Consider the following 10,338-nt stretch of genomic DNA (forward strand, 5'->3'; position numbering starts at 1 on the left):
TTGATCGAAACACAATCGAATGCAGGCTGCCCGCCCCGACGTAGGAACCTGGGCGATATGCCTGGAAAGTCGCGGCCTCACCAACCTCGCAAAACCAAACCCGAGCACGTGCTGCAATAGTACGATTGTGAAATAATGCCACATTTTTCATATTTCTGCCCACTGATCGCCCGCGATATTCAAGAGTTCAAAAAAACCACAACCTCCAGGAGCGTTCATTTACCACCGTATTGTTTCGTGCCCCATGACAGTATTTGTTTGTGTGTGTTGGTTCGTTTCCCCGACGGAATCTCTATTCACAGCCTACGCAGGTTCCTAATCTTTTCCAGCTTTTCTTTCTCTTCTGGCTTGCCTAACTACTACAATTGTGCCACGCCACCGACAGACATCAGGAAGGCAGAAACACCGCTCTTGAGCTGCAATAGCTGCAGTTACTTCCACCTTCATGCAATCGCCCAACGCGGTGGTACCGGTTGAGGAATCACAAATCACCAGCGGCCGAGAAGGCGGGGCGTGGCGTGTCAGTTTAGGAATGGTATACGCGGACGCGCGAAACCGACGAAAGTGAAACCCCGCGAGCTAGGGACAAGGGGGCTCGAGGAGGCAACGATGATTTGTACGGACGACTGCACCTGCAGCCTGTGCCGGGAGTTGCGTGGGTACAAGCTGAAGGTGAAACCGACCAAAGCGCACGGTGACGCGAGCGCTACCGAAGCCGGAAGTCAGCCGCAGCAGCAGCAGCACCAGCAGCAGTCCAAGTACTGCAAGAACTCGAAGCTGACGCGCAACGACAATTTTATTCTGCGCCGCAGAACCTCGAACGATTACCAAAGGGCACCGGATGGGATGGCCGATTACAGGGAGCAGTTGCAGCACGAGGCCCATCAGCAACGCAATGGTCCGCTGCAATCCAGTCGTATGAAAAAGGCACAGAGCTACAATGAAATCCCGAGTGTCGGGAACATGGCGCCCGGTGGACGCGCCCGCTATCATCCCGGCGCGCTGCTCAACTCCGGCAAGATGATCAAAAGCACCAACAACCTGACCGAGGAGGACGACTACTACAGCTATCTGCCACCGTCACCACCGCCACCGGTCCACCAGCTGAAGAACAAGATCGAAAAGCAGAAGGACCACAAGGTGATCATCTACTTCGGCGACTCGATCGCGCACCGGAAGACCGATAAGGGACGGGCGCCGGCACCACCGCCACCCACCGGTACGCCCCCACCACCGAAGCACAGCGAACTTAACGTTTTCCACGCGCAGCGACTCTGCGAGGAAGCGGCCGAAATGCAGCAACAGCGGGAAGGTGGCGCTGGCAACGGGAAGCCGATGGTGCGCGACGCACTGGAGAAGAAACCCGACCCGGGCCAGGGTGGAAAGGCGGGCAAGGAGTTCATGCTGCAGCTCAAGTCCGTGCTCGAGGAGAAGAGTCGGGCCGGCGTTGGGGTGACGCCTTCCGCCGCCGGCAAGAAAGAACCATCGCCGCCGCCGGCGACTCCCGGCAGCGTTCCGACGGCAGTGATCGCCAGAGAGGAACCGCTGCCGGCCGCGAAGGCCAAGCGGAACCACACACAGGTGGTGGAGATCCGGCGCGTGGATAAGACGGTCGCGGTCTCGGATGGCGCAACGGACACCTCGCTGCCGCCGTTCGTCGAGAGCGTCATCAACGGCGTGATCAACATCAAGATCGAGGAGAGCTTCAAGGTGGCGACGGACATTGTGCAGGCCGTGTTCGACGACTCCGGCCCGGACGGGTGCGAGTACGGGTACGACGATGACGATGTCGGCGATCCGTTCGACTGGAGCTTCGTGCAGAACTGGCGAGCACGGTACAGTGTTTTCAGCAGTGTTCGGTTGTTTAACTGCACCTAACGATCGTTTTGAATCTTCTATAGTTTTGGAAAAATTGAGAATTGAGTATTACTCCTCCAAATGATGGCGAGGAAATGAACATTTCTTGTATTTTTGGAAATGGAAAACCACAGTCAAATCTTCCTGCAGTCCGAACAATTTTAGGTTTAATTAGGTCTTGAAGATGTACATGGTATCCAATATATTCTCATACAAATTTATAGATCAAGCTTTTCAGAACACTTTGTTAGATTTTCATGATCTTTTTTTCGAATTTAAACCTAAATTTCTATGGAATAATTACAGCAATGTTTTTTTTATCAGGTTCAAACATTAAAAAAACATTTCATTCTCTCAAAGGGGGTCAAAGTGGACATGTTTTGTTTCCTCATATTCGATAGTATATATGACCACGCAAAATAATTCCGCTGATTTGGGATTTCAGTCTTTCTAGATAAAAAGTTAGTCTAATTAGTCAGGTATGAATTACGGATCAAATTTGCTGTGTGAAAAGGTGTTTTCGTTTGGGCGCCTTATCATCCTTCGGCGACATATTTGATATGCTGCAAAAAAATCCATAGAATATTTCCGTGCGTTGACTTCACCGTTTTTGATCAATTTTTATTATATCCCCCTAAACCATAACGAGAGCTGGGTTTTGGATCATATCCTTGGACCTATGAGACCACAACTTGACAGTCTGGACCTGCTACAGGACAGCGTGTCGCGAACACGTTTTTACATCTCATCCCGGGACAATTCAATGTTTCATTAACTATAAAAAATGAATAACAATAACCAAACAACCATGCGCAGAAACTTCATATAGCATGATGAAAAAGTTGTATGAGAATATATTTTTGTTGACTTTATTTATTAATGGCTCGTTTACGACACCGTGTACCATTTCGTTAATTGTTACCTTCATTACCTATCCTATTTCCATATTAGAATGCATAAGAAGCATGTCTGTTTTCTGGCGGACTTTTCGTTATTTGGCATTTTGAGAATAACACCTTTAGATAGTCTAGTCCTTTAGAGTCCTTTAGAAGCAGGAGTTTCTAAACTTGTGTTTTCGTTAGAAATCATTACTGTTCGCATCTTTAGCTGAAAAGTGTGTATTTTGAACATGGCATATACATCGAATTTATACTTGTCTATTTTTATTACATCGAGACTTGATACTTACTTTGTTCAATTTTTCGCTTGTTTTCTCCACAGACCCTCGGGAACTACCGCGGCGAACGGGCAGGTCAACTCCCCGCCGAACACGTCCAGCAATCAGAGCAGCATAGGACTAGCGAACAATCCCACCCACAACGGTTCCAGCGTTGGTGGCGGCGGCGGTGGTGGTGGTGGTAGTGGATCGAATTTCCCCACCAGCCCGAACGGTCTGTCACCTGGCAATCACTACATCGCCTCGTCGAACCCGATCGCTTCACCGGGAGCCCGTATCCAAAGCCCAGCGATTGCAACGCCGGCTCCGCGAGTCTCGAAAGAGATCGCTCTGCGACCGGCGAATGCTTCCTCCGGTGGAGGTGATCCGCGGAACTATAACCTCTCACCGGTCAGTCAGCAGATCACCGGTGGAGGTGGGGCGCATAATGGCGACGGCGGAAGTCTTACCGGAGTTGCCTACGACGGAGAGGGTAGAAAATCTCACCCGCTGTCGCCAGGCGGGCACTCGAATGGACACCATGGGGGGCATCCCGGTGGAGCACACCATCTTCACCATCAGCAACAGCAGCATCCACAACAGCAGCAGCAGCATCAGCAACAGCAGCAGCATCACCAGCAGCAGCAACATCCCTCCGGCCCACATCGGTCGGTGGCGGGTCCAACGAAGCTGACCGTGCAGAGCTCTCCGGTGAAGGCGCAACCGGCAATGGTTAGCTCCGGGCTGGAGAAGTCCCTCCTAAGTTCATCGCACGATCAGGCGCACGGTGCGAAACGGGTCGTGAATGGGAACGTCATCAGCAGCGTCACAACCATCAACGAACAACACCATCAACAGCAGCAGCAGCAGAACCAGCAACAGCAACAGCAGCAGCTTAGTACAAGCAGCAATAGTTCGAGCAATGCGAGCAGTGTGAGCCACTTGAAGCAGCACTTCTCGCAGAGTCACCATGCGGTTCCGACATCGTACCATCACCAGTCGGGCGGAGGAACCGGGCAGCCAATCAACGGAGGCTCCAGTCAAGGCCTCTCAGGACACGCGCCCGGTGGTGGACCGCAGAAGGGTGCCGGATTGGGCATCACACGAACACACCATCACACCGGAACTCATGACTTCCGAGGACTGCAGCGAGTGAACGAGTGCCACAGTTCGTCCGACGAGAACCGATCGTCCGGACACGCCAGTATGTCCGATACGGGCCACGGCAGCAGTTCACCGAGTGCGGGTGGAGGTGTCGGGCCTGGTGGTGGTCCTGGTGGAGGTAGTAACGGCGTTGGTGCTGGCAACGGTGCGGGGGGTAATCGAACGGGTGGTCCATTGGGACCGCTTCCCGAGGACAGGTTAGCGGCTGGCGTTACCAACCGAAGTGCGAGATCACGGGCCAGCTCTAACCACTCGCGCTCGCGTCATCGGGCAACCCCGGCAAAGATCCCGTGGGGCGGTGGTGGCCTGGAAGATATCAAGATGGCGATCCAGCAGTTGACGATGCGTTCACATACCTCCACCTCCACGTACAGCAGCCTGAGCGCGGGTTCGGAGAGCTCGGAACCTGTGCGCCGGTTGGGTCGCTACAGCTCCCTCGAGACGGTCAACACGAACGTGACGAGTGCCGACGAGTTCGTGTGGGTGGACTCACACAACCGGCTAGTGGAGCTGCAGCATCCTCCCTGGAGTCAGCACTGTGTGCTACGCGTCATCCGCACCGGTCGCTGCCGAGAGTATGCCGAGCGCGTGTCCGTCGAAGCCGTACCTCGGTTAGGGTACTTGCTGCAGCGAGCTCTTGTACGAGTAGCACGCGAGGTACAGAGACTCTCGGGCAGTCTGGGATTATGCTCGAAGCACGAAGTAGCCGGTGCGTTCAAGATCGTCCTCTCTCCGGCACTGTCCGACTCGTGCATAAAAGCATGCCTGCGGGCGGCGGCCATGTTTGCCGTTCCCGGCGATAGTGCGCTCAAGCAGAGCAAGTCGGCACGGGCTGGTCTGCAGCTTCCGGTGGGTCGGTTCCATCGCTGGATGGCAGACGCACGGCTTGGCCGTTTCGTGCATGAGTATGCCGCCGTCTATCTGTGCGCTGGGCTCGAGAATCTGCTGGAGGAGATCTTCCTACAGTGCTTGCCTACCGACCCGAACGCGGTCCTATCTGCGACCGGTCTGGAGCATGCGATCGCAGGTTCGGGTGATCTGTGGGGACTGCTGCAACCTTACGCGCACCTAAATGCGGGCCGCGTAGCTTCCGGGGCACTCACGATGCCGCGCTGGGCTAGTCAATCGTCGATCAACTCGGAACGTGCCGGTTCCGGTGGGGGTCTTAATGCCCTCGAGCCCTGCCTGTTGACCACCTGCGTCGGTAGCCTCAACGAGCTGAAGGATCTGGTCGGACGGGCCGGGCAACGTAGCCAACATATTCCAATCTCGCAGACCGCCTTCAGGGTGCTGTTCTACTTCATGCGCTGCTCGCAGCTCGAACACAACGACGTTGGAGCCGCCACGAACGGTGCGGTCAACAATATCCAGGAGCTCTGCTACGAGCGCGCCTATGTCGTCCTTCCGCCGCTGGTAGAATGGCTTCGGGTGTCTTCCGCACACGCTGAGTATCGGCACGCGCTGCTCATCGATAAGGACGATATCATGCAGGCCGCTCGGCTGCTACTGCCAGGGGTCGATTGCCCACCGCGACTGATTGCGTCCGAAGAGGAGTTACCGTCGAAGCGGACCGGGCTCCAAAATGGGACGCAAAGTATCAGCTCGTCGAACCACTCCGGTCAGACGCAACCACTGCATGGCTCGCTGACGTCTAACTCGTCCGCATCGACCACGTCAAGCATTGTAAGTATCTTCTAGTACAAGTTCTCCTTAAGTACTGTTATCGGTATCTCGATTAATCTGCGATACTCCAGGTTGGTAGAATAAGTTCTTCATATCCGTAAAACACAGGATTACGGTATTGGTGAAGGTCACGGATGTTTGAAGATCCTTAAATCAGTCCAAACATTGTTAAGATTATTAGTTCATATTTGTGATCCTGAACATGGATTGTTTGAACCATTTCATCGTCAGATGATGTGGGTTTTCTGGGAGAAGAATCAAATACCAGGATTCGATTATGAGAGATTCTTACTCTTAAAGGTTTTCATTTTTTTTTTTCCTTAGAACAATTTTGGCAAATATATATTCCGAGACCTGGAACATGGCGATTAGTTGTTCATCTTTTCAGATGAATAATTTACTTAAATTTCCATAACCGAAAGTTTTCGTTCCTGTAAAACCATCCCAATGCGCAAAATAAATTATATTCGTGAACTCGTTGAGATAGTTTACTATGCAGATAAATAATCTACACCAGGGGTCGATACACGTTTCCAGGAAGGGGCCAGATGATAAAAAAAACACAAAACCGCGGGTCAGTTACCTCAAATGATGTTTTAATGTTTTGAATTTGCCCTTTTTCAATGGAGTATCAATGTCTTCTCCAGAATGTAACATAAACGTAATCAAAACTATTTCAAAGCCTTTTTTCTGATCGTAAATTTTGATATGTTCTTCGTTGAATTTAGAACTTTTTCAACATATTGTTCGTTTGTTGCTTTTTAAAATAAATTTCGTTGATTATATTTGAAATTAATCTCCTCATTATGATCAAATTTATTGCTTCCTAAATTAATGAAATAACTTTTTTCCTTTCTTTCCTTTGCAGGAGGACTCAAGCGAGTGTGGTCGACGGGCAACGTACGCACTGGCGTTTCGCCTAATGCTTACGGGCCGTCCAGAGCTGCTCATACAGGCACTTTCACTCGTGCCACCAACGACACGTTACGATACGCTAAACCACCAGGGAATGACGGCTCTGATGATTGCGGCCGTTCGCAACGACGAGACGGCCATCCAAACGCTGCTCGATGCGGGGGCCGACTTGAATGTCGAGGTTCCTGCTTCCGGCCACCCGCACTGTCCGGCCATCCACCCGGAAACGCAGCACTGGACGGCGGTGACGTTCGCGGCCTGCAAGGGCAACTATCAGGCCCTCCGCCTCCTGCTCGAACGGGGCGCTCACGTCGAGGGAGGCGCACGGCTCAGCGAGGACAAGTGCACGCTAACCCCGCTCCAGGTAGCCAGCGGATCTGGTATCGTCGAGGTGGTGGCTTTGCTTCTGGCGCACGGTGCCCACGCCTTCCTGTCCACGCAGCAGAAGGATCTGCTCTGTTTCTCTGGAACGGCCCAGCGGGGATGTTACAGGTAAGGTTCTATAGCAATACGTCTTTTTGCATTCGACTCTCACTGATCACTTCGTTTCCTTTCATTTTCCTAGTGCAATCTCGGTAGCGGCCGCGCACGGACAACGGGTCACACTGCGGAAGCTGTTGTCGCATCCACTTGCACCAGGCAGCCGGGAGGTGTTGTCGCTGGAGGAAATGCTCGCCGAGGGTGACGGCAACACACGCTCAACCCAACTCGATCGCCAGCCGGAGGCGCCACCGACCCTCAACAAAACCCAAATCAAAAGTCTTCAAGAGGCCATGTATCATAGTGCTGAAAACAACCATCTAGGTTCGTATCGTGTGACTACCTTCATATGACATTTAGAATATATTTGGAATGACCAGGGAGAAATGAAATACGATGTGCAATAAAATTAAACGTTATTGTATGTTTCTGACCCGGTAGATATTACCATCGAGCTGCGAGCCTTAGGAGTACCCTGGACCCTACACTGCTGGATGCATGCCCTGGCTGCCGCTCACGAGCTGCGCCTCGATGCAGTTATCGACCAGTTGCTGCAGGACTTCCTACAAGTATGTCCCGACGACTATAGCCAGCAGTTTGTGACCGAGTGCCTGCCGCTGCTGTTTAACATATTCCGCTACAGCAAGGTTGGTTACGATCTCCTTCCGCCGGGGGGACATTTTCAACGTCAACGGAATCCTGTTTTACAATATCCTTTCCCAATCCACAGAAGGAAGGCACCACGCTGCTGCTCGCCGACATCTTCAGCACCTGCTTCGGCTGGGAACCGATCAAGCCCATCAAGGAACCGGTGCTGCAGCCCTCGAACGGATCGCGCATCGACCCAAAGTTCGTCAACAATCCGGAACTGAGCGATGTCACATTCAGGTATGGCCACTTGGATTAGGCGAGTGTAAGAAGAAGTATGATGTTTTCACGTGTCCATTTCCTCCGTGTCCTTTTGTAGAGTGGAAAATCGTATCTTTTACGGGCACAAAATCGTTCTCGTCACCGCATCTCCGCGCTTGCAGAGTATGTTGAGCTCGAAGCTGAACGAAGGCACCGGTACGCCGACGGTGCAAATCAACGACATCCGGTACCATATATTTGAGGTATGTACAAACCTGTTACCTACCTTCGGTTCGTTCTGGGAGTTCGCTAACCATGGGTTTTATTCACCTTTTTTCCAGTTGGTAATGCAGTTCCTGTACAGTGGAGGATGCAGTGCGCTGGATGTGGCCGCAGGTGATGTGCTAGAGTTGATGGCGGCGGCTAGCTTTTTCCAGCTGGAAGGTCTGCTGCGGTACACCGAAGCTCGCTGTGCGGAAATGATCGACATCGATAACGTGGTCGCCATGTACATACACGCAAAGGTACGATGAACTTCTGTGCGTGTGTATTGAGCGCAATTTATCATGCTCATGCTCTTTTACATTCAGGTCTACAACGCCCAGAAGCTGATGGAGTACTGTCAGGGTTTCCTGCTGCAGAACATGGTCGCCCTGCTAACGTACGATGACTCCGTGAAGCGGTTGCTGTTCGCCAAGAAGATCCCCAACCACGACGTCCTGACCGGGCTGCTGACGACGCTCCAGGCACGCATAAAGGCGCGCCGTAGCAGCACACCGGCATCGAGCGGTGCCAACGGAAACACCGGCACGTCCAATAGTGGGACACCGAACGGGGGTGCACCGCTTGGCAATAGCCGCCCGTCCGCCTCGAGCAACGGCAAATGTTCCAAGTAGCCGCACTACGTATCTGTAACAAACGAACGAGTTTGTCTCGAACACTTGGACGGAGTGTGTCAAGCAGCTCCGAAAGCACCAATTTATGTTGTAACAAAAAATCAAATATAAAACCGTACGATTAACTACACCTCACGGAGAAGACAACACGAATCGTGGCATAATTTATCGCACGAAATCGGTTGCTTGTATTGTACAGTCTTACTCTGTTATCATAGGATTGAGTGTTACTATCAAAGAAGATAGCGTCTAATAACAACAACTATGCAACCGTTGGCAAAGCTGTAGCTATAGCTATTTTACGCAAAATATATCTAAAGTATAGTATCATGTTTAGACAAGTGTTTTATTTTTGCGATTGAATTTTATTCAAGTGAAATACACAGTGCCATGATCTCCATGAATCTTTTCTTTGTATGTATCAATTTCCATATTAAAAATATCCTTTATTTCCAAAATTTCGTTTTCTCTATCTTGCCCCCATCCACTCTGGTCTCATTCAATGGTTCTCACTTCAACATATCTTCTTTTTTTTTTCGTTTTCTTTGAGCGGAATCATTTCAGTTCTAGTAGGTCACAGATCGTGCCATCTAGCTTGCGAATGATTTCATTTTTTTTTTTCAAATACGTTCGTTTTCGACGTTTCGTCGCGTGGCATTCATGTAATCACTTATTACTCATTTCGGTCGATTCGTTCAATTTTTATAAATCTTTCTAACTCGGCTCAATCCCTACACATAGGTGATGATTTCATTAAAGTTTGCGGTGTGGAAAACGCAACTCAACTCATTCGTGACCGTTAACCTTTTTCGATTACGTAGAAGACCCATTGTAAACACAACAAAACCGCGTAGGATTCGATTGCGATAATGGAGTGCCGTCCGCGTAGAAGCTTTTTTGGCATGGTCAGTCTAGTTCGATTCCAAGTGGCGCCAACAGTGGACGAACGTGAGCAAACCGTAGGAGCATAGAATCTGAATAACACAGCTTCAGTGATTGGAATGCTTATCAGTGGCACCTCCGAATTACGTACGGCACAAGTGAAACATATGCAAATAAAAATACTATGGTGGGTGTAGCGACCCAAAAGTAAACACGCTTTAGTTCTTGCACACTCAGTGAACTTGCGAAAATATTATCTTCGTCCATGTTAAGTCGAACAAGCTGTCGAAGTTCAGTGTACGAAATATGATTCGTCCAAAATTTAGGAAATGATCTCGAATCATCGTAGGGAATCCCCTCCGTAATCGGCATGACCCATGGAAGGTTGTTTTTATGCCGGTGGTCGTTTCAGTGATTCCCAAAAGACAGCTCCCTCCAGACACTTCGCTAGCAACC

General features: G+C 50.9%; 1 protein-coding gene across 1 annotated transcript; it reads left to right on the forward strand.

The window, feature by feature from the left end:
- Window positions 1-609: 609 nt before the first annotated feature.
- LOC131258722 (uncharacterized) lies at window positions 610-9,299 on the forward strand. Its single transcript, XM_058260098.1, has 9 exons — window positions 610-1,835; window positions 3,079-5,860; window positions 6,729-7,267; window positions 7,341-7,579; window positions 7,697-7,902; window positions 7,986-8,143; window positions 8,223-8,367; window positions 8,446-8,628; window positions 8,695-9,299. Exons 1-9 carry the CDS (start codon window positions 610-612, stop codon window positions 8,998-9,000), a joined length of 5,784 nt encoding a protein of 1,927 aa, XP_058116081.1. The 3' UTR covers window positions 9,001-9,299.
- Window positions 9,300-10,338: the final 1,039 nt, after the last annotated feature.

Source organism: Anopheles coustani, chromosome 3, assembly GCF_943734705.1.
Source record: "Anopheles coustani chromosome 3, idAnoCousDA_361_x.2, whole genome shotgun sequence".
Taxonomy (NCBI): domain Eukaryota; kingdom Metazoa; phylum Arthropoda; class Insecta; order Diptera; family Culicidae; genus Anopheles; species Anopheles coustani.